At 35.9% G+C, this 24,330-nt stretch overlaps 1 protein-coding gene across 2 annotated transcripts in view; it reads left to right on the top strand.

The window, feature by feature from the left end:
• The first annotated feature begins 326 nt into the window (after positions 1–326).
• CCDC180 (coiled-coil domain containing 180) overlaps positions 327–24,330 on the top strand; it is a 123,244-nt gene continuing 99,240 nt past the window's right edge. The window contains exons 1-5 of one of the 2 annotated variants that reach the window (XM_031954908.1): positions 327–416; positions 10,678–10,873; positions 12,343–12,497; positions 13,249–13,439; positions 17,757–17,845. In XM_031954908.1, coding sequence (XP_031810768.1) covers positions 12,387–12,497; positions 13,249–13,439; positions 17,757–17,845 — 391 coding nt within the window. In that variant the 5' untranslated portion in view covers positions 327–416; positions 10,678–10,873; positions 12,343–12,386. The other variant, XM_031954907.1, reaches the window with a different exon arrangement.

Raw genomic sequence — 24,330 nt, 5'->3', positions numbered from 1 at the left:
ATTCTTTGATCAATTACTGATCAAATGGAAATAAATTCATGTTGAATGAATGCGTTAGGATGATTAGAGAGACATGGTGATAGAATGAACTGCCTGCTAACCGTGGAAGCTCTCTATCTCTGGAATGAATCATGCAGAGACAAAATAATCTCCTCTCAAGGACCTTGAGGTGTCTTGCACCTTTGAGATTCTCAGTCTACAAGAGTGGTTAGCAACCCTCCAAATTAATCAGCATTAGATTTTATTCCTACATTACCAGTGCATGCTAAAAGAAAATCCAGAATTAGGGGATTACTAGATTGGTAAAGAAGGCTTCAAATAATCTAGAATTTCTTTTTTACAGAATGGCTGAGTAACAGTTCCAAGCACTTGCTGTGGGTAATATTGGTGTTGGCTGCCTGCCTGGGTACATATAGGTAAGGGAAGGGGTTGTTGTAGATAAGACCTTTGGAAACAACAGGCATATGACTCCAAAAGTCAAGTGTTCTAAACCCAGAAGGAAAACAAAGGTTCATTCATGTTGCTTTTTCTGGGCAAGACATAAATGGGGAAATGAAAAATGATGGTCCAATTCTTTAAAGTTCAATAGTCTGGCCATCAAGGCATAAAACTTATAAACAATTTGGACTTAATTCAAGTCTAAATTTATACATGGTAAGAAAAAAAGCATGGCACTGGAATTTAGATATAATTGATGAGGGATGAGGGTATTGAAGAAGAAGTTAGGGTTAAATTGGAATGGGTGAGGTTCTGTGTTCTCCAACTCACTGGTTGGGGCAAAGGAATTCGCTAAATCCAAAGGCTATGGTAAAAAAGCTTTATTGTTAAAGAAACACCAAGAGGTATTCTCTTGGTGGGCATATCATTCTCAAGAGAGAAGTGATCTGCAAAGAGTAATTTTGTGAAGACCCATTTTATGTATGAGTCTAAGGGAAGTCTCAAGTAAATGTGAAATCTTGCCAGGGGTTGTGATTTCCTGACAAGATCAATAGGACTTTGATTTGCTCTTGAGTGATACAGTTTATCTTGCTCTAAGAGGATGTGAGACTATTTGGGTTGTAGATCAAAGGGAACATGGTTTTTGTGATTTTACATAATTTTACAGAGCTCACTCAGGTCATACACAGTTCACTCACATCACCTTCAACAATAATGGAGAAGTAAGGAAGAGGGGAGGATTTGAAGGGAAAGATAAAAAAGTTTAGTTTTGATCAGGTTGAGTTTAAAAGTCTATGGAACATCCAATATGTGATGTTTGATAGGAGTTAAAGATGGGAATCTAGAGGTCAGCAGAGATGTTAGGGCTGGCTAGATAAGTAGATCTGAGAATCATCAGTATAGAGATCATTGAAACTCTGAGAATTCATGATATCACAAAATAAAATAGTATAGGAAGGAATAGTCAGCTAGGTAGGAAAAAGCTCAGGTTAGATCATGTCTCAAAACTAGGGAAATGAAGTGTCAAGGAAAAGAAAGGAATTAATGATATCAAAAACTTTACAAAAGTCAAGGATGAAGATTGAGAAAAGACCATTAGATTTAAGAAATCACTGGTAATATATTGGATTACTTGCTGTCTAGGAGATGAGAGAGCTGGGGGAAGGGAGAAAAATATGGAACATGAGGTTTTGCAAGGATGATCTTTGCATGGATTTTGAAAAATAAAAAAAGCTATTATTAAAAAAAAATCACTGGTAACTTTGCAGAGAGCTGTTCTTGTTTTGTTTGTCCTTCATTCTCAAAGAGGATCATGACATCAAAGAGGTGACACTATGACATGCAGGTGAGTTGGATTTAAATGAGGGAGGTCTGAGTAAAATTACCTGCCTCACTTTCCCTTGCAGGGCTATCTGGTTCCAGTGGCCAGATATAGATAGGGATGACTGGAGATGGCCCTGGATTAATTTATTTTATTTTTCTTTTTTTATTATAGATTTTTATTTACAAAATATATGCATGGTAATTTTTCAGCGTTGACATTTGCAAAACTTTTTGTTCCAACTTTTCCCCTCCTTCCCCCCACCCCCTCCCCCAGATGACAGGTTGACCAATACATGTTAAATATGCTAAAGTATAAATTAAATACAATATATGTATACATGTGATGGCCCTGGATTCAGTGAGAGCCCTTGACCTTTTTAAACTAAGGTCTTTAAAAGGTCTCAGTTTGATTGGGGCAATGCCCAATCAGTGATAAGGCTAAGTAAGTAATGAGGCAGAGAATGGCCTCTTTTATCTAGTTAAAAAATCCAATCTGGGAAGGGAAGACCTTCAGGTTTTCTGGCCAAGTATCTTATTCTTACCTTCAGGTACTCTGCCCAAAGGAATATTAAAATATATCTATATCTATATGTCTGTAGATATATATATATATGTTTTTTCCTGAACCCCTTCCCCACAAGATATATTGGGTTGTGACAGCTAGATTTCTTTTTTAAGCACAAGCCTTAAATCCAAATCACTCTGGCTCTCATTGATTGGCCAAAAATAGGTCTCACCAATTGGTCATTGTTTGGGTCCTAATTAACTCAGAGTGAATGTAAAGAACACTTGTTTCTGTTTTAGAAAGAGCAGTTTAGCTTAATCACTGAATGGGTTTAACCTCAGTCAAATTTGAGTTCTATTAAAGATTTTAGCTTCAGTGATCTCAATCATCTCCAGTCATCCTGATCTGTATCTTGTTACTGGGTCCAGATGGCTCTGGAGGGGAGAGGGAGGCAGGAGACCTTGCTCAGCCTTTCCTCACTTAAATCACTTGCATGTCATGGCCTCACCTTCCTGATGTCATGGTCCTCTTCAAGAATGAAGGACAAATAAAAAACCAGACCAGAGAGTTAAGAGTTAAAGAGGAAAGCAGGTGGAAGCACCTATTATAGCTAACCTTAGGGAATTTAGTCATGAAAGGGAGGAGAGATAGGAAACTGTAGCTAGCACTGCTGGAGGGATCAAGTGAGAGGTTTTTGAGTATAAAGGAGACATGGGCTCATTTGCAGTTAATAGGGAAGCAGCTAGTAGGCAGGAAAAAGATTGAATATGAAAGATAGTGGGAGTCATGGAAGGTGTACTCTGCTGGAGAAGACAGGATGAAATAGGATTACTAGTGCTGGTAGATGTGTTTGATCCTATCTCCTTTCCTTTATATTAAATTTCTTCCTCTGCAAAACTATTTATTCATATTCTGTATCCATTTATCAACTGCTGAATGGCTCTTATTCTTATAAATTAGAATCGGTTCCCTTTTGTTGTTGAGCCATTTTTTTCATCTGTATCCAACTCTTTGTGACTGCCTTTGGGTTTTTTTTTTTTTTTGGCAAAGATATTAGTTTCCCATTTCCTTCTCCAGCTCATTTTATAGGTAAGGAAACTGAGGCAAACAGTGTTAAGTGACATAACTAGTGAAGTGTTTGATTTTGAACTCATGAAGAGGTATCTGCTTGACTCTGGACCCAGTGTTTTATTTCACTGTGCCACCTAGCTGCTCATCCCTATATTGAGGTTGGGAAAGGAACAGCAAGAGTTTGGATCCCAGACTGATGTTGTGAGGTGTCTCAAAAAATTTGCAGGATTGAACCCATTTCCTAGTCAATGGGCAAAGCTTTACTGCAATATAAAGCCTTTATAAAGGGGACTGAATTCTAAGGGAGTCCAGTAAAGAAACTAGGGCTAGGGAGTCTATCATTGGCATGTTAATTCTATGGCCCAAGCATAGGGCTAAGTGTTATGGGCCAGAACTCTGAACTTGAAACAAAGGATTCTTACAAGGCTCTAAGTCAGTGGAATTGATAGAGACAATGGTTATCTAATTAAGCATGGTTCAGTATGATTGATTTAGTCCTACAAGGAGATGCTATGGGCCAGAACTTGAAACAAGGTACTAAGTGGAATTGAGGAGACAATGCTTAAATCTAGTTTAGCATTGATTTAATCCTACAACAAATAATGGTTTCCTAGTGATATAATGTACTCAATGTGCAGCATATAAGCTAGAAGCCAGGGAGATTCAGAGACAAGTGGACAGAAGGCTGGAGGCTAAAGGCTGGAGCAAAGCCCAAGCCCTCAGACTCAGACAGATTCATCCCATCTCACACCACCTTGGTGACAGGCTCTCCTCCTTCACTTCTCCGCTAAAACCAAAACTCCAGAAGCCCCCCAGAAAACTAGCCGAGCCCCAAGTGAAGGAGATAAGACTTTGAAAGAGACAATAAAGAATTTGGGCTTTAACACCTAGCTGCACTTGTGGTACTGAACTGAAACGAAGGCTGCCTCCAGAGACCCCAAGAAAACCTAACAAGAGAATATTACATTTTGGAGAGAACATTACAGCTAGGAAGTAGTCTCCAGATTGAGGAGTGGTCTTTGAAATTTGATTATTGCTGACCAGATCATCAGTCAGCAATGAACTGAGAAATAGTCTATTCAGAATCAGATAGACTGGGCATAGGAGTTACCCAAGGCAGACTTCAAAACCAAAAGACCAGGATTTCCTGACTCGCTGTCAGAACAGAAACCCCCCCCCCTGAAGTTGGGGGACCATAAAATCATATTATATCACCTATATTTTAAAAATTAGACCTTTATCAGAAAAACTTACTAAAGATTTTTCCCAATTTCATCCTTTTTATCTAATTTTAGCTGTATTGTCTTTGTTTATATAAAAACTTTTAATTTTACATTGTCAAAATTGCCTATTTTACCTCTTGTGGACCCCTCTAGCTTTTGTTTAAGAACTCTTCCCCATTTATAGTTGTGGCAGGTGATTTCTTCCATGCTTTTCCAATTTGTTTTGACATCATTCTTTCTATCTAAACTATGTACTCATTTGAAGCTTATCATATTATATATATAGTATGAGATATGGGTCTACTAGACGTAGACTTTATCAGACTGTTTTACAATATTTTCAATAGTTTTCATTAATTCTTGAATCAATAGTAGGAATTTTTGATTTTATCAAACTCATAATTTGGTTTGATTATTTTTTTAGATGACTCTCTAGGGTTCTTTAAATAAATTATCACATCTGCAAAAAATGGTAATTTTGTTTTGTTTTGTTTTTTGCCCAAACTTATTTCTTAAATTTCCTTTTCTTTCCTTATTTTCACTATAAAACTATAAAAGATAAAAATGATAACAGATTATATGAAATTAAGAAACTTTTATTAAACAGGATTAATATATCTAGAGAAAAAAGGAAGCATCAAATAGAGCATCAGATTTCTCTGATAAGGGTTTGGTATATAAGATATATAAATATAGATTATACATAAGACCGCCATTCCCCAATATATGGCATATAAATACTAGATTATATATAAAACCAAAAGTCATTCCCCAATAGATGTTATAAAAGGATACAAACAGTTCTCAAAAGAAGTATTGCAAATCACTGTTGTTTTTTGTTCTTTGTTTTTGAAGATGACTATGACTAAGTGAATGGGATTTAAGTTAGGGCGGGCTGTGCAAAATCACCAGCTTCATTTTTTCTTCTAGAGCCATCTGGGTTCAGTGATAAGATATAGCATGACTCCAGGACAATTGGAGATGGCCTTCACTGCTCCTGATACATAGCAGGCAATTAATAAATTCTTATTGATTGATTGACTGGTTGATTGATTCATGGACCCATAGGGCAAAATTGAGAGAAATTGCTGAGGACTGAAAATAGATTCATTTTTTTAAGGCTCAAGGTCAGAAAAAAATTTCTAACACCTAGAACAGAGGTGGATTCCTTTCTTTGGAGGTCTTCAAACAAAGGCTGTACAACCACTTGTCATCTGCCTAGGCTTTATGTCTCCACTTCCATTCTCCCACTTATTTCTCAGAATCTTGCAATCTCTCCATTTCATTGAAATTTCTTTCATCAAAAATATCAAAGATCTCTTAATCTCTACTCCACTCTGGCCTGTCTCCAACTCTATGAAACAAGATGCCCTTCCTGGGTTAAGGTAGGAAAGGGGCAAGAGAAATTATTTCCTAAGAGAATTGGATTTAACCTTTATCTTGAAAAGAAGCAGGAAAGGAGTTCATGATAAAAAACACTAATTTGTATTCTGAGAGAACTGAATTACAGGTCCATTTCTAGCACTGAGAAGTCAGCAAATGAAGTAATGATTAAAGTTGCCTGCCAACACATATTATCTTTAGTAAGCTCACTCCAGTATGTATCTGCAGATCTTCCTGACTTAGTTCCACAAACTAGATCCACCCTCCCTGCAAAACATTAATAACCACATGAAAGAATTCTTCAGATTATTAATAATAAGAGAAGCACAAATCCAAATAACCTTGAGATTTTACCTTATACCTTGAAAACTGTCAAAGATGACAAAAAAATAAGGAATGATCAATGCTGGAAGGATAAGATATATTAGTGCATCATTGGTGAAGCTATGAATCAATGCAGCCATTTTGGAAGGCAATTTGGAATTATGCAAATAAATTTACTAAATGTCCAGACCCTTTAACCCAGACATCAAAATAGCAGGCTTATACCATAAAGAAGCCATAGATAGGAAGAAAGTTCCCATATCCACTAAAATATTTTTAGCAGAACATTTTGTGATAGGAAGGAATTCGAAACAAAGTAGACATGTGTTGCTTGGGAAATGGATAAACAAATTGTGGTACATGAATGTAATGGAACATTACTGTGCTATAAACAATCATGTATATGATGAATACAGAGAAGTGTGGAAACTGATGAACTAATGCAAAATGAAGTAAGCAAAGTCAAGAAAAATATTCAAAATGATTTCAATATAAATAGAAAGAAAAACCTCTCAAAAAATCAAAAGTGACTTTTACAAAATTATAAAGAACAAGTATATCCTGAAAGAGAAAGATAAAAAGATATTCTCATCTCATTCCTTTGCAGAGGTGGTAGATCTATAGGTATTTCACATTATTCCTGTTTTCAGTCTTTTCCCAATGTATTGTTAAGTTATGCTGACTTTTCCCCCTTTTTCTTTTGTCTTAAAAAAATACTATTTGTTATATGGGATCACTTGCAGGAAGGAGAAAGGAGAGAAGTACTGGGAGAAATTATAGGGATATAAAAAAGATATTGTTAAAAACTAATTTTTAAAAGTACACATAGTATCCCTCTTATCCTATTGTGTGAATTCTGCCCCATCCCTATACATTTCTTGTATATTAAGGAGAAGGGAATGAAATTAAAAGGAAAAAACTTCATCTTGTGCCAATACTACCAAAAATTGCTCTGCCAGTCTCTTTTGGTTTGGAACCTAACAAAAATATTTCCAAGAGATTAAAGTGCTTTGTAGACTGTGAATTATTATTGCAGGGAGGCAGTCTACAAAATCAGGCATGATAAATCCAAGACAATCCAAATAAAAGCTACATTCTTAATTTCTAATATTTTGGGGTCAGAAGTTATTTTAAAAGTTAATTAAATTAATGCATACCATGAAAAATCTAAAGGTCTTTAATATTCCCTGTCAGAGGGTGTATTCAGAATTCTGATGACTTCTATCTGCATCCAATGTCTTCCTGAGAGCAAAGCATGTGGCCTAGGTGTGATAGGATTGGAGGAAAATGGAGTTATCAGCCCTGGAGCTGGCTGTGTGATTCTATTAAGCCTTTCTAAAAGGCTTTTACTTACTACTCTTACTGATCAGACTTCTCTTACCAACTCTGTTCTCTATTGTAAAGTGAGAATGAGAGTAGGGGAGCTAAAGTTCTGTCCTAGAGTACCAAATTTTAGGAGACATTGACAAAATTTGTAGACTAAAAGCATAGAAATGTCTAAGTTTTGCACCCAGCCAGAAGGAATGGGGAAGCAGATGGTTGAACCCCAATCAAGCTGTTCCCTGGGTACTTTGGTCCTGTTGTCTCACTGCATAACGTCCCAGGACCTCCATAGTAAAGATTGTAGACGTTGCTTATTTCTTTGCTCCACTGTACTTTTTTCAGGGTCTGGTGATACCCCTAGAACATTGAGCAAGGAGATTAGTTCTATCTGCATTAAAGACTCTGATCTTATCCAAATTCCCTGATCTGCTCATCCAAGACTCCATATCTTTGGTGCTTGAACAACCTTGGATACCAGGTCTATATGTAACATGGCCCTGGCCTGACAGGGACTGACCTATAAAAACTTTCTTGGCCAATTCAGACTGAATAGTGATTTAAGGTGTGGGGACCAGAGTGACTTGGGGAAGGTTTTATGAATAGAATAGGTCTAGACCTTAAGATAGATAGGATTTAGAAAACCTTGAAGGAGTGAGGAAGGGTAAAAGGGTCTAGAGAAGTATAATGGCATATTCTATCCCTATCCAAATAACAAATATTCCTGTCTTTTGTCTGAAAAGAGGGGGTCTTATCGCTAGACACCACAACAAGGCACTTCATTTCTCAGTTTTTCATTTGTAAAATGAAGAAGAGGGATTGAATTATCTCTAAGGTCCCTTCCAGTTCTAAGTCCAATGGTCTTAGCCTAACAATAAAATGATTAGGTTTGGGGGAGGAATCATTGAGAGACAGCTAAATGGTGCTGGACCTGAAGACAGATTTAAATTCAACTTTGGCCTGGGCCCTCATTAGGTGTATGACCCTTAACTCTCCTTGCCTCAATTTCCTGACCTGTAAAATGAGCTGGAGAAGGAAATGGCAAGCACTCTAGAATCTTTACCAAGAAAACCCCAACGAGGGCATGAGAGAGTCAGACAACTGAAACAACAAAACCTTTGAATGACTCTGAGTCACAGTTGGGGTTTCCATTCCTCACTTCTGTCCTTCTCAATCATTTATTTTTTCCTCCTTCCCTATTGATTTTTCTCCATTCTCCCAATTCTTTGTTTTCTATCTCTTTTTGATTTTCTCTTGTCTTCACCCTTAATTTATGAAGGATGGATAGAAAATTCCATCATTGGATTGTATTTGTCAGTCCTCCTTTTTCTTTCCCCACCTCACCCTTCCTCTTTAATTTCCCATCTGATCTTCCTCCCTATTCCAGTCATGTCTCTTGCTAGAAATGTTTCCAGTATAAATGGAGACTTAAGGCTAACTTTCACTAGTTGTCCTATTTCTTTGCCTTATTACAAACTGGAAGATAGGAAATCTAGATAATAAGATGGTTGAGTGCCACCAATGTTACTATTTCCCACTGTCCATGATATAAAAAATAACACCCCCACTTGGTATTCAAGGTCTTTCATAATTTAGTCTCAACTTATATTTCCAATCTATTTTATAATCTTCCCACACTATGCTACAACCAACCGACTACTGGCTGTTTCCTGAGGTTGACCTGTTACCTTCTAGCTCCATGCATTTGTGCAGGCTATTGTTCAAGCCTGGAATATGCTCTCTCATCATCATTTTATCAGTTTCCATAGGAAGTCTCTTGCTTCCAGATTCAGATCAGGTTGTACCTCTGCCATGAAACATTTTCACCTGCTTGCCTCCTCTCTGAAAGCATGCTGCATCCTATTTCTCTAAGGCATCCTATCAGGCCTTATTTATTTTTTTTTTTTGCCTCTGTCACATTTTATTTTTTATCATTTTTATTTGTATATATGTTGATTTCCCACCACAACCACCATAGATTGTAAGATCTTTGAGGGCAGGAATTGTGTCATTTATTTTATATCTATACCACCTAACATGGTCCTTGCGTGTATTCCATTGCTTTAAGGAATCATTATCTTATTATTGTGGACACATCTACTAATACTATGGATGCATCTACTGATCTATGATTTGATAGAAGTTCTTTGACATTTACTATGGTTGAAAAAAATTATCCCTCTACTGCCAATATGGAAATAAGCTTCCTGAAATTTTGCTAGGATGATTTTCAGGCAACAGACACAATCTGTAAGAGAATTGGGGAAAGGTAGTATATTGGGGAAAGATTAATTAGGAGTAGTGACTTTAATGAAGAAAATATAAATTTCAGAAGAAAGAAGAATGAAGTTGAGAGTGGGAGAATTTTGGAGAAAAGACTGAATGGGGGCTATAGAATAAATATTGTTGAGGCAATACATGGATAAGAGGATGAATGGGAGAAGGGAGGAAGGATAAATTTGAGAGGGAGAATGAATGGGAGGAGAATGGTATAGGGAAGAAGTGAAATTTTTTTTTTAAAAGAACATCAATAAAATATTTCCAAAAGTTCGAAAGACTAAACATTACTGAACAACAGAAGTTGTTATATGAAGTAAAACTTTACAGTAATGACAAAAATCAGTTAAAATTATATTAACTTTTAGTTTAGCTTTATATTTCTTTCCTCTTTAAAATATTTTATTGATATATTCTGTTTCTTTTATCATCATGTTTTCCCCAAGTATCTTTGCTTTCCTCTCCCCAGAGAGTCATCTCATAGAACAAATTGGGGGGTGTTGTTGTTTGATTATTTGTTTTTAGAGAAGGAAAGAATGATTTATCAATACATTGAAAAAGTATGAAAAAGGGATAATATGCCAACATTTGTGTGCCTCTTGCCTCTAAGAAGGAGTAGTAGTTTGGGAGTTATATCTCCTCAGCTAGTTCTTCTTGATCCTTATATTTGTTATATTTGTTATATTGTTATATTTGGTTTTTTTTTTTTTTTTTGGACTGTAGTTTTTCTTTCCATTTACACTGTCGTAGCTATCATGTTTATTCTCTTCTTGGCTCCATTTTGTTTCTTTATTGTAGTTTTATTCTTTTCAGCAGAAGCAATGTTAAATGTAAAAAAGGAAGAGGAGAATGGAGCGTCCTGGATGAGGCAGAGCCCATCATTTCCACAGGCTGCCACCAGGGGGCGAGCAGGACTCGAGACGCTCCCTCTGTTGCCAAGGGCAATAAGCCCAACTCTAGAGACTGTGAAACAAAGATCTGGCTCTAAAGCCAGAGCGGCGTTGCCATGGTGAGGACACACTGCAGCCAGGAGGGACCCCCAGACCCGAGTCCTGGAACTTCAACAGGCGTCTCTTTGCCCAAAATTTTCTTGGATCCTGTGCCTGTGGGGTCTAGCCTTAGCCACAAAAGTAGCTTCTGCTCTGGGACGCAACAGAGTAGAAAAATGGAGGGTACGCAGAATTAGGTTGGGGATGTGAGTATTCCCTCATTCATCCTCTTCCTTCTTCTATTCATTCTCCCTCCCCAATTCATCCTTCCTTCTTTTCAGCCTTCTTCCACTCATCTTCCTCTTCATTCTTTCTTCCTCCTTCCCTCCAATTAGCCATTTCCCTCTTAATTCTCTCTTAAATTCATCATTTCTCATTCTCACCTTTCCCAAATTCATTATTCTTCCTCCAAAATCATTCTCCCTTCCCTTCAGATTTATCCTTTCTCCAGATCACCTGCCTTTCCCCAAATTCTTATATGTCTTCAATACACCACTTTCCCTTAGGTTCTCTTTTAAGAAATCTGACTAATTAATTAATTTAATTAATTCTCCCCTCAAGCTATAATATATATATTATATATATTTGTTATATATAGAGAGAAAGACATAAATCCCAAAAACTAGCGTCTTTCACTTGGCTTCTCCCAAGCACTATTGTTTTTAACCTCAGTTTCTCTTCCTTATCTTCTCAAACCTGAGATCCCCAGTAGTCAGTGGCCTTAAGAATTTACCTTAAATTCAATAAACCTTTTTAATATTTTGTACTATGTATTGGGAAAGATACAATGTTTGGGCAACACTTGGTTTCTATCCTCACAAACTTCACAGTTTAATTAATAGGGAGATATGTCTGAAATATATCTAATTATAATATACTACATTATGTAAGGACTTTAGAGAAGTGACCATCGCAATGCAAACCAGTTAGTATGTCTGTTTTCCCACCTTTTCTCCTCCCTTAATCAAAGTTAGGGATTTCATAACAAATACAGTATCGAGAGCCCATCCCAGATTCTCTTCAGTCTTTCACCATCCTCTCCTTCATTTTAATTTTCTCTTGTACAATTTATCTCATTGGTGATGGAGAAACAACAAAAATAAGGTTTCATTCTCTGTTACTGTTTATTTTGTGTTCCATTTCCAACTTCTTTTAACTCCCACATTTATAAAAAATAAATCTCTTTTCTCTGCCCCTCCTTACCATCCTTGTCCGCCCCCATCCCTTATTATGGGTTTTATTGTACTGTATTGCCTTATTAAAGACTAGGAGTATACTGGAGATTTCGTGTTGAAAGTGAAGAGGGGATGGGGGAGGAGAGAACTTTGTGTGATTCTGTTAGGTTCAGGTAAAGAGAATGGAACCAGCCTTCTACAAATCTATGATTCCTTTACCTAATGCTGCCTAAGGCTTTTGATTCTGTGAGACTATCTTCTGTCTGACTTTGAATATTCTTTTATTTTCTTAAATGGGACCCTTATCGAAAAAGATGTGGAAAGGAACTTCAGAGACAGTTTCATTTTGGGGAAAAAAATGGATTCCCTGAAAAATTTTCCTCCCAATAACAACATCAGCACAGAGAACTTGGGGAAGATGAAGACAGTTCGAAGTGGAAAAGTCTACAGACAGATTTTTGATGATGAGGTATGCTTCATCTTTACCCTCATTAATATGTATAGTAAAATTGAATGAACACCGAGATGATACTGAATTTAATAGATCCATGACCTCAACAGTGTGGTTACTTCCTCCTTTAGTATGAATTATAACTTTCCTTAACACCTTATTATCTATGCATCTTATTTATGTTTTTCCTCAAATTCTCCAAAGAAAGCAGAGATTTTTAATTTCTTTTTGTGTCATGGACCTCTTTGACAATCCAAAAAAATAATATCTCTGGATTCCTTTTCAAGAATAATGTTTTATTGCCTATACTCAACAATTGATGAAATTTAGATGTTAGGTAGAATTTATTGAAAATAAAGATGTCATTTCCCCCCATTTAAGTTCACAGACCCCTGAAAATCTACCCAAAGGACTTATGAACCCCAGGTTAAGAACCCCTTATATAATGGATTTATCCAAAATATTGAAGACTTTCTTCTGGCTCTTCTCAAGGATGCCAGTATACTATAAAAACTATCTGCTGTCTTTCATTCTCCTTTCATTCATGCTGTCCACAAGAAGATAGACTTTTTTTTCCCTGATTATACATGAAATTAATAACACTTTTCTTTTACACCATTTCTTGAATGCAGTTTTTTGTAGATATCTACTATGGACCTTTCCAGTTCTTATTAAATCAAAAATAATTTTGTTTTTGGAAGATCATGCAGTTTATCTTGAAATGCCAAAGGATTGAAATTTCTAATAAATTAATTCTGTTGTGGAATAGGTCCAACTTGTGCGCTCTTTGGCAAACAGTCGAAAAAAGGCAGTGGAACATGTTGGAATTGTGAAGAGTGGAAAGATCCCATTACTCAGGAACTTTGAAACACCAGCAGGTCAACTCTTATCTCCTCGTCAGAGAATGTGGGCTGAAGCTCCACCTAATGACAAATCCATTGAAAATCCTGTTTTGTACAGGTACATTGGGGATACTGTTTTGTCAAGTTTTCTATTCACTTTCTTTCTTTTTAAAAAAATTTATTATAGCTTTTTATTTATAAGTTATATTCATGGGCAATTTTATAGCATTGACAATTGTCAAATCTTTTGTTCCAATTTTCCCCCTCCTTCCCCCCACACCCCCTCCCCCAGATGGCAGGTTGACCAATACATGTTAATTATGTTAAAGTATAAATTAAATACAATATTAGTATATATGTCTAAACAGTTATTTTGCTGTTCAAAAAGAATCGGACTTTGGAATAGTGTGCTATTAGCCTGTGAAGGAAATAAAAAATGCAGGTGAACAAGGGTAGAAGGATTGGGAATTCTATGTAGTGGTTCATAGTCATCTCCCAGAGTTCTTTCAAACAGTAGCTGTTTCAGTTCATTACTGCTCTATTGGAGCCGATTTGGTTCATCTCATTGTTGAAGAGGGCCAGGTCCATCAGAATTGATCATCATATAGTATTGTGGTTGAAGTATATAATGATCTCCTGGTCCTGCTCATTTCACCCAGCATCAGTTCACGTCTCTCCAGGCCTTTCTGAACTCATTCTGCTGGTCATTTCTTACTGAACAATAATATTCCATAACATTCATATACCACAATCTATTCAGCCATTCTCCAATTAATGGGCATCCACTCAGTTTCCAGTTTCTGGCTACTACAAAAAGGGCTGCCACAAACATTCATGCACATACAGGTCCCTTTCCCTTCTTTAAAATCTCTTTGGGATATAAGCCCAGTAGTAATACTGCTGGATCAAAGGGTATGCACAGTTTGATTATTTCCATTTTCTTACTACTTACTAAGTATACATATTGATTATAGTATATGGAATTACATAATTTATTTATGAATTTTTTTTGTCTTAACTTAATGTGTGTTAGGTTAGCTAAACTGGACACAAATAAAAATGTTTTCAAACTTCCAAGAGCTAAGTAGTAGTCAAGAGGCTAGTATAGTCAATAAATCAATGAAGTATTTGTTAAGCACCTAGAATGTATAAACCATCTCTGGGGCGTACAAAGATAAGAAAAGAAAGCAAAAGATAGTCCTCGCTCACCAAGAGCTCTCAATACAATGGGAGTAACAACATGCAAACAACTGTGTATAAATAAACTACATAGAGGATATCTTGGGAGTAATTCAAAGTGGAAAAGCATCAAAAGGCATGGATTTTAAGATTTCTCAGGTTTTAGTGAAACCAATTTTTTTTCAATAACCCATGAATTTAGAGCAAAAGAACATTTAATAAAACAAAATGGAAAGATAAATAATGATAGCATTTCTACTTTCAAAATATACATAAAGGTGGCATAATCCCCCCCAAATTCACATGCTGCTATGGGAAAAAATAATTCTTCCTGAAAGTGCATCATCCTGCCATTGTATTCCATCTGGTATAATTCTCATAACTCTTGTCTTACTGCTTCTCTCCACTTCCAAAAATTGCCATTTGCTGACAGAGTAGCTGCTGTCCTCTGCTATGGGGCTTCTCTTGTTATTTGGACTTTGTTCTCACAGAGGAGCAGGACATCAGGGAGGTAATTCCATGACATGCAAGTGAACCAGGTCACCTGCCTCACTTTCTCTTCTGGATCCATCTAGGTCCAATGGCCAGATATGGATCAGGATGAGGGGAGATAGCCCTGAATGCATTGGGAGACCTGATCTTTTTTTAATCTGAGACACCTTTAGTAGGCCTCAGTTTGAGGCATTGTCTATGTAGTGATTGAAACTAGGTAAGAAAGAAATAAAGAAAAAGAACTTCCTTTTTCATCTAGTCAAAAAAAAAAATTAATCTGTGAGGGGAAGACCCTCAAGATATCTGGCCAAAACAGCAATAATACATACGTTCTGAGCCAATCAGGGCACAAATAAAGACCAAATGGAGTTTGGCCAGGGATCTCTGAGGCTTGGCCCTTAAGAAAGAAATCTAGGCAGTTGGGCAGAGTGGTGGGGGGGGGGGGGAGAAAGAAAGAGAGAAAAAGGAAGGAAGGAAGGAAGAGAAGGAGGAGAGAAAAAAGAGGAGAAAGGAGAGAGAAAAAAAGAGGGGGGGAAGAGAAAAAGGAGAGAAAGGAAGAAGAGAAAAAGAGAGAAGAGAAAGAGAGAAGGAAAGAGAGACACAGAGACAGAGACACGCACAGAGAGAGAGAGAGAGATGTATTTCAAGTCCTAGTCCTCAGTGAGCTAGCTACTACTCTCTAAGGTTGTTTATTCTGTAGGAGCCATCTCCAAGATGTAAAGGGAAAGATTGTTCTTTTGTGAAGGTTTTTTATGCTTCAGGGCTGTTAAAGCTTTTTTTTTTTTTTTTAATCAGTTCCACAGATGCACACAGCCAGTATAGCAGAATTTCCCAGATGTTCTTTTTTATATTTTCTCTTAGTAGGAGGAGTTCCCATGGTCTATTATTTAGATTGGGGCAAGAAATTTATTTTCAGCTTTTAGTAGATAGATACAGTTTAGTAGATAGAGACAGAGTCCTGAAAACTACTTTTCAGTGCCCCAAAGAGGCACCTAATTATACTGGAACTAGTGAGTTTTGCTTTGCATTCCTTCACCTAAAACCAGATTGATGTCTGCCTTTTATAACTCACATTTATGTATCATTTTAAGTTTTACAAGTATTTTTCTTACAACTTTGTGAGATTATTAGTAGGAATAAAGGCATCCCCATTTTATAGATAAGACAACCAAGGCTAAGAGAATTTTCCCAATGTCATGTAGCTCGCAAATTTTAGGACAATGGAATTCAGTTCTCTCCTGACTCCTCTACTCTTTTTTACTAAACCAAGATATCTACCTCATAGAGTGGTTGGCTTTCTTTTATTTATTTATTTAGGTCCAGTTCTACATTTCATCCCTATAGGAGACTGCTGGCATGGAAACTATATCCACAGATACATATCAACATCTCATATGTAACTATCTTAGATAGTTGCCTGGGTCAACTGAGAGGTTAAATGACTTGCCCAGCAAGTATGGGTCAGAGGCAGATCTTGAGCCAAGGCTGGACCTCTATCTACTACTTGCTGCCCCCGTGGCTCTTATAGGATGAGTTATTTCAAGGATCAAATGTGAAATAGCTTTGAAAACTGTAAAGCATTATCCAGTGCTAGCTATTACTATTTTTGCAATTCATCCTAAAAATTACTTTTGGAACCAGTTTAATTGGTGAATGAATTTCCTCCTATAAGATTTTAATTTAGGCCATTACTTAAGCTAACATATCTAAGAACTAGGTACTCCACAGTGGCCATTTTAAATATGAGAAAATCCCTGAATTATTCTTTCCAAAGTTTGAGATGTTACTTTTGAGGAAGGAAGGAAGGAAGGAAGGAAGGAAGGAAGGAAAGAAAAAACAAAGTCTATATTATGTTTACTTTTTCCAGGCACTATTCTAAATTCTGAAAATGGACATACAAACAAAGATTCTCTATCCTCAAGGAGCTTACATTCTAGTAGGGAAAAAAGCATATAAAGGGAAGCCTGAAAGGGAGCAAAGCTACTGTACTCTGGTATAGTTGGGAACTGGTGGCCAGGAAATAGGGTCAACATTTAGGGGTAAGGTAAAGATAGGATAAAGGAAGCAGATATGAAGTAGATTTGGCAGTGCATAATGGTTCAATTCATGACATGAAACAATCATGACATAGGCATTTATCACAGGTTATAAAGATTTGCTATTTATTACATGAAATAGCTCACTGGCTTAATCAAATATGAGTAGGCAAAGCAGAATCATTTAAGCAATGTTCTTCTATGTTTGGTCACCTTCAAAGTCTTAGGGGATAGGAGGATCAGGGGCAGAGACTAGAGAATAAGGGGAGGAGTTTTGGAGAAGTTGGGGAGAAGTCAGGAAGGGAATCAAGGAGGAGCCAGGGAGTCTACTTGACTGATCAGGCCCCAGACTCTTATTTAAAGCTACACAAGACAGTGTCAAAGGTTGGAGACAGGAAGGATGGATTAGGGTTTCTAACAATGGAGGTGGGATGAGTTGATTAAGAGTTTTAGCTTCATATCATCATTTACTACACAACACTCTGGGAAAACTGACCTCAAGCCTTCCCTGACAATGGGGACAGAATGGACTGGTTTAGAGTTCACATCAGTGGTAGTGGCATGGTTCAATAGCAGAACAGTGATTTTATAGCTATTGAATATCCATATTGGGCTAGATGCTGCAACAATCCTTTTCTAGTTGATAATCTTATAAATTTGAGAGAATTATTACTTAAAATTGCATCGATTGTTTGGGATTCAAACTTTCTCCCATTCACCGGTTTCAGGGAACTCCAAATAGCTACCATAGAAAGGAATAAAGAAAGTGAAGATGTGATTGCAGCTCGAGAAGTGAGAGGTCTTAGTGACTTTACTGGTAAGTTGAAGATTTCATAACTAATCTGTGTCCTATGTACTGCCAATTTATCTTTTGTGGGAAAAGACTACTTGAAAATATATACATATTTAGCAATTGTGTAAGATCTTCTAAAATGAAAATATTCACAACTTAATGTGCCAAGCTCTCAAAATGGAGACACAAGCAAACAAGACAGCTGTCTCTGACCTTAAGGAGCTTACATTGAAGTAGAGTAATTGCATCATATATTATCTGATCAGAAGTTGGCCATGATAGTTTACTATGTTCAGCTTTAAACACAAACTATCAACTGCATTAAGGTAATGAATATGTAGTGATACTTGAACATGATTTATCTTTGAGTCTCAGAAGAATTAAAATCATTTTAAAAGCATTAGTTTCTGGATTATGGATTGAGAGTGAGACTGAAATATTTATCTTCAAATGACATCATCTAGTGATTCCAAGATAACTGACTTTTTAAAAAATAATTTTTATAGACATCTTTTGGTATTATATCTCTTAAATTAATTTTTACATGTTTTCTCCTACATCTTTTCAGAGAACCATTTTATAGAGCAAAGAATATTTTTAAAGGAAAGAGGAGAAAAACAATAAAAAAATCTGATTATTAAGAATATTCAAAGTTTCACACTTGTAGAACTCTTACTACTTCAAAGGTTTTAGGGGATAAGTCTCTTTCTATATCCTCTTTAATAACATGGTTGTACTTAGTAATTTTGTAACATTAACTCTTGATTGTGTTATGGTAGGGTTCTTCTATTTACATTGTTGAGGTCATTGTATATATTGTTTCCTTAGCTATACTTATTTCATCAGTTCATGGTATCCGTTCCATGCTTCTCTATAGTCATAATATTAATTTCTTATAGCACAGTAATATTACACTGAGGCTAACTGGGCTTTTTGATAAAAGTGTTGATTTTACAGTTTTTTAGTTTTCAAAATCCCATCAATTCTTACTGTTTTAAATATGGCAGGTTGAGCAAATTTTTCTATTAAAAATATCTATGAGTAGAGCCAAAATGACAGATTAAAGGCAGCCCAACTGAACTTTCTCTACATTCCCCTTCAAATAATTTAAAAATGATGCTTCAAATCAAATTTTGGGGCAGCAAAACCAATAAAAGGTGAGAGTGAGATATTTTTTCTAGAGTAAGCTGACTTAAGAAATGAGGAAAAGTTTCTGATACTGGGATGGAAATCTATTTGGGTCTCACACACAAGATGGAAGCAATAACATCTGTAGCAGTAGCAGCAATAAAAAACTTTGGGAGCTCTCAGCCCAGAGATTGCAAAGGTGTTAGACAGCTAATCAGAAAGAGATTACAGGGAACTCTTTTCTGGCATTGGATATTGTTGGCACTGACTGACAATTCTATTGCTCATACAGAGTTCTGGGCTACAATTCCGGATAGTGGAGCACTGAGGGTATCAGGAGTTTGAGTCACACTTCCATGGCAAAGAGGAGTACTAGCACTTGTTGCTGCAAAGGACCAGGGCTCTTTTGGGTAAAGACCAGAATACAGATCAGGAGAGCAGTGATCACAACTCTCCCAGGATTGTGCTACCTTTGAAATTACAAAAACTGGGAAATTCCCAGAAATAGCAGCATGAAAAATCCTGAAGCTTGGGGAAAATGCTTCCCCACTCCTAAATGAGCAGAACTTAACTTTTACATAAAGTCCAAAGTTAAGAAATGGATTGGAAAAATGAGCAAACAACCAAGAATTTAACCCCCCAAAAGTACTATATTGGCAGGGAAGACCAGAACATAAACTCAGAAGACAGAAATATGAAAACAGCTACAGGCAGAGTTTCATACAAAAATTATAAATGAACGCAAGACTAACAAGAATTCCTAAAAGAATTAAAGCTATAGGAGTAGTAGAGGAAAAAATGGGAAAAGAAATGAGAATGATACAGGAAAATTATGAAAAGAGAATTAACAACTTGGTAAAAGAGGCACAAAATACTAAAGAAAATAACATCTTAAAAAAACAGAATTGACCTAATGGTTAAAAGAGGCACAAAAATTTTCTGAAGAAAAGAATATCTTAGACAGATTGGTTAAATGGAAAAAAAGAGGTACAAAAGCTCTCTGAGGAAAAGAATTCCTTAAAAATTAGAATTGGGCAGTGAAAACTAATGATTCCATGAAACAATATCAAACAAAATCAAGAAACAGTAAAACAAATGGAAAAGAATAAAAAGAGTAGAAGAAAATATGTGTCTCAGGAAAAACAACTGACCTGGAAAATAATCTAGGAAAGGTAATTTAAGAAGTATTTGCTTGCCTATAAGCTATGATCAAAGAAAGAGGTTAAGACATCAAATTTAAGAAATTATCCAGGAAAATTGCCTTAATATTTTAGGACTAGAGGGTAAAATAGAAATGGAAAGAATCCACCAATCACCTTTTGAAAGAGATCCTAAAATGAAAATGCCAGTAATATTATAATCAAATTCCAGAGCTCCCAGATCAAGAAGAAAATACTTCAGGAAGTCAGAAAGAAATAATTTAGACATTGTAGAGCTACAGTCAGGGTCACACAAGATTTAGTAGCCTCTACATTAAAGGAGTAGAAGACTTAGAATATGATATTTTGGTAGGCAAAAGAGTTAGAATTATAACCAAGAATAATTTAACCAGCAAAACTGAGTGTAATCCTTCAAGAAGAAAAATGGAAATTGATTGAAATGAAGTACTTCTAAATATTCCTCATGAAAAGAGCAGAGCAGAATAGAAAATTTGACATTTATACACAAGACTCAAGAGAAGCATAAAGTTAAACTTGAAAGAATAATCATAGGGAATCTTAATAAAATTAAACTTTACATTCTTATAAGGGAAAATTATATATGTAACACCTAAAACTTACCTTTATTAGGGTAGTTAAAAGTAATTTACATAGAGGGCATAGATTTGAGAACACTGGAATGTTCTCAAAAAAAATAAAGGGGTGAGAAAGAGAAATTCACTGGGAGAAGGAGGAAGGGAGAAATAGAATGAAGACATTTTTCTCACATAAAAAGAAACATGTAAGTAAGAATTTACAGAGTGTAAAATGGGGCAAATTAGTAGGCAACACTTGAGCCTCAATTTAATCAAAATTGATTCAAAGAGAGAAGAGTGGATATATATATATATATATATGTATATATATGTGTGTGTATATAAATGTAACTTACACGATAGAAAAATAGAAGAGTAAGGGGATGAGAGAAAGGAAGAATGATAAAAGGGGAAACTGGTTAAAGGGAAGCAGTGTCTAGAAGCAAAATAGAATTTTGAGTAAGAACAGGGTAATAGAGAGACAAAAGGAACAGAAGAAAATGGAATGGAGGGAAAGAGACAGTAATCATAACTCTAAATGTGAATGGGATGCACTGATCCATAAATTAGAATCAGATAGCAAAATGGATTAGAAACGAAAATCCAACAGTATGTTGTGTACAAAAGACATACTTGAAATAGACATACACAGAGTTAAAATAAAGGACTGGAGCAGAATTTCATATACTTCAGCTGAACTAAAAAAAGGAAAGAGGAAGTAGTCATGATCTCTGACACAACAAAAGCAAAATTAGATCTAATTAAAATTTATGATGAAGTAATATAAAAAATTTTTATATCATTTCTCTAATAAAGACCACATTTCTCAAATATATACTGAATATGGAACTAAACCAAATTTATAAAAACAAGAGCATCCCCCCCATTGATAAGTGGTCAAAAGATTTAAATAGACAGTTTTCAGAAGAAGAAATCAAAGTTGTCTATAGTCATATGAAAAAATGCTCTAAATCACTATTGATTAAAGAAATATTAATTAAAACCATTCTGCAGTACTACTTCACACTTAACAGAAATGACAAATGTTGGAAAGGACGAGAAAAAAATAAGTATACTAATGAATTGTGGGTAGAATAGTGAACTTCTCCAACCATTGTAGAATATAATTTGGAATTAAGTCCAAAGGACTATAAAACTCTGCATACCCTGCAATACTATTACTAGATCTGTACTCCCGAAGAAATCAAAGGAAAAAGAAAAGGACTTATATGTTAAAAATATTTATAATAACTCTTTTTGTGGTAGCAAAGAATTAGATTGGGAAGGGTAAGAGAATAGCTGTTTTATCCTATAAAAGACTTTTCAATTTTCCCTCTGTAGTTCATTTGGGGTAATTCTTGCAAGTTGAAATTTAAGTTAATTCAAATTTAGGATCTTTCATGGAAGGAATTTATCAAATTAGACATTTCTCTTCTCTGCTTCTATCCTAGAGCAAAAGCACAAAGCAATCATTGGGGGGGGGGGGGGGAATAGGAAAAGAATAAGGAGGATAGGATTCTGGGAAGATGGCAGAATAGGTCAGAAAATTCCAAGCTCTCCAGATTTTCCCCTCTCCAACAAAGACAAAATTGTACCTTGCTAGCATAGAGTGTCAAAAATAAATAAGAGTTAGGGCAGAATAGAGGTCCTTCTGGGACAACCAGAGAAAATCCACAGAAAGATATCAGGTTTGGCCCTGGTGAAGTTATGCAACTCCAGTCTAGTTCCATTAACATTCAGGCCAGCCTGGGGTTTAGCTTGGTTGGGAATAACCTCAGCCCCAGTCACAGGAATTCTCACTTCCTAGATAGTGTATGGATTTTTTGTCTGAGTTGGGGAAGAATGAGGGAACCTCTGCTGATAAATAATGCAGGTCTAGCTGTGCTGCTGAGTCATAGGAGGACTCGAAGGAACTAGCACATGCCTGGGAGTGCAGAAGCACTGGGGCCAGGATGCTGCTGGCTGTAGGTACTTAGAGGAGGGTGAAGTTCTTGGTTTTGGTTCCAGGCCAGAGGGGAAGACTAAAAGACTATCTGAGGCCAGAGACACCATCCTCCATACCTCCAGGACTAGAGGTCATTACACCCAACAATCTGCTACAAATTAAAAAAAAAATAAAATAAAAAAGAACTATCAAAGGAGAAGGAACTCAACCACAGAAAATTACTATGGGAATAAGGTAGACTGGTATTCATCTTAAGAGGAGGATATTGAAGTTAAAAAAAAAAAAAATCCCAAAAGAATTCATAGAACTCAAAAAAAAAAAAAAAAAACCCTTTAAAAATCAAATGAGAGACTGAGGAAAAACTTCAAAAAAATTCAAGAAAAACAAGACTACTATGAAAAAAAAAAGCCAACCAACTAGATCCAGAATCTTAAAGAAGAAAATGACTTCTTGAAAACTAGGACTGGGCAAGAGGAAATCAACAAAGTTATGAGACACCAAGAAACAATAAAATAATAATGAAAAATTAGAAGAGAATGTGAGACATAAGAAAATCAATTGCTCTGGAGAATAAAGAAAACATAAGAATAATTGGATTATCTGAAGGTTATTATCAAAAAAGAATCTAGGTACTATAATACAAGAAATAACTGGGTCTCTATCTTAAAGAGATCATATAAGTGGAAAAAAGATCCGTATGTGTAAAAATGTAACTGCTCTGGGGTGTGTGTGTGTGTGTGTGTGTGTGTGAATTGTAGCTGCCTTGGGAGATGTGGAAGGGGAGGAAAGGGGAAAAAAGAATAAAGTAAAAAGTGCACAGCGAGAACAAAAACACCTACAAAGAAGCAAAGAAAAGATAAACAGCCCTGAACACATTGTGTAATATTTATTATATAGGATTTCTTGAAATGTAAATTTATTGTTTAATATTTTGAATCCTCTTTTATGTTCTGTTGTTCACATGGCAATGTTTTTTTTTTTTCTTTTTCTATTTTGTATTTATATTTTAAATAAATAAAAATTAAAAAAAAAAAAAAGAATGATAGTAGTTTGCTGGCTATCTTTTTATAGACCAGAACAGAGAGATGTTCTGCTGAAAAGAGCTTGACTAAAAACCAACCATTTATAGAAACCCTTTCCCTTGAAGATCCAAAAAAGCTTCATCTTGGGACAATTTAATCAAGGATTGTATTTGATCCTTAAATAATGTGCCAATGGACAGTGTCTCTATAAAAAGACACTTTTCTGATCACAAAGACACCCACTGCCCTCTAAGCTCATTAAGTTGATTGGGGAACTCCTCTGAGTACCTCACATCCCCAAACCCAAGAAAATATTCAATATAAATAATAGCCTCAGAAAAGTCCAGAAGAGATTATGTAGCACTGTGAAAAAAGCATTAGATTTGTAGTAGGAAGATCTAGGTTTGGCTCCCAATTCTGATACCACCTGTGACCTAGAGAAATCCTTTAACCACTCCAGGTTTCAGTTTTCTCCTCTTCAAAATCAGGGTGATGGATAAAATGCTTCTGAAGCTCTTTCTATGTCCAAATCTATGGTCTCATGATGCTCTGGCAAATGCCATCAAAACTGAAATGCTTTCATTATAGCCCAATAACAAATCACATGGGAACTAACATAGTTAAATTTGATGAGGTACATCACTATGTTGATTATACAGTTATGAGTTTTTAAATGATA

Source organism: Sarcophilus harrisii, chromosome 2 (assembly GCF_902635505.1).
Source record: "Sarcophilus harrisii chromosome 2, mSarHar1.11, whole genome shotgun sequence".
Lineage (NCBI taxonomy): Eukaryota > Metazoa > Chordata > Mammalia > Dasyuromorphia > Dasyuridae > Sarcophilus > Sarcophilus harrisii.
Note: the sequence above shows the minus strand (reverse complement) of the source record. Positions and strands in the feature narration are given on the sequence as shown.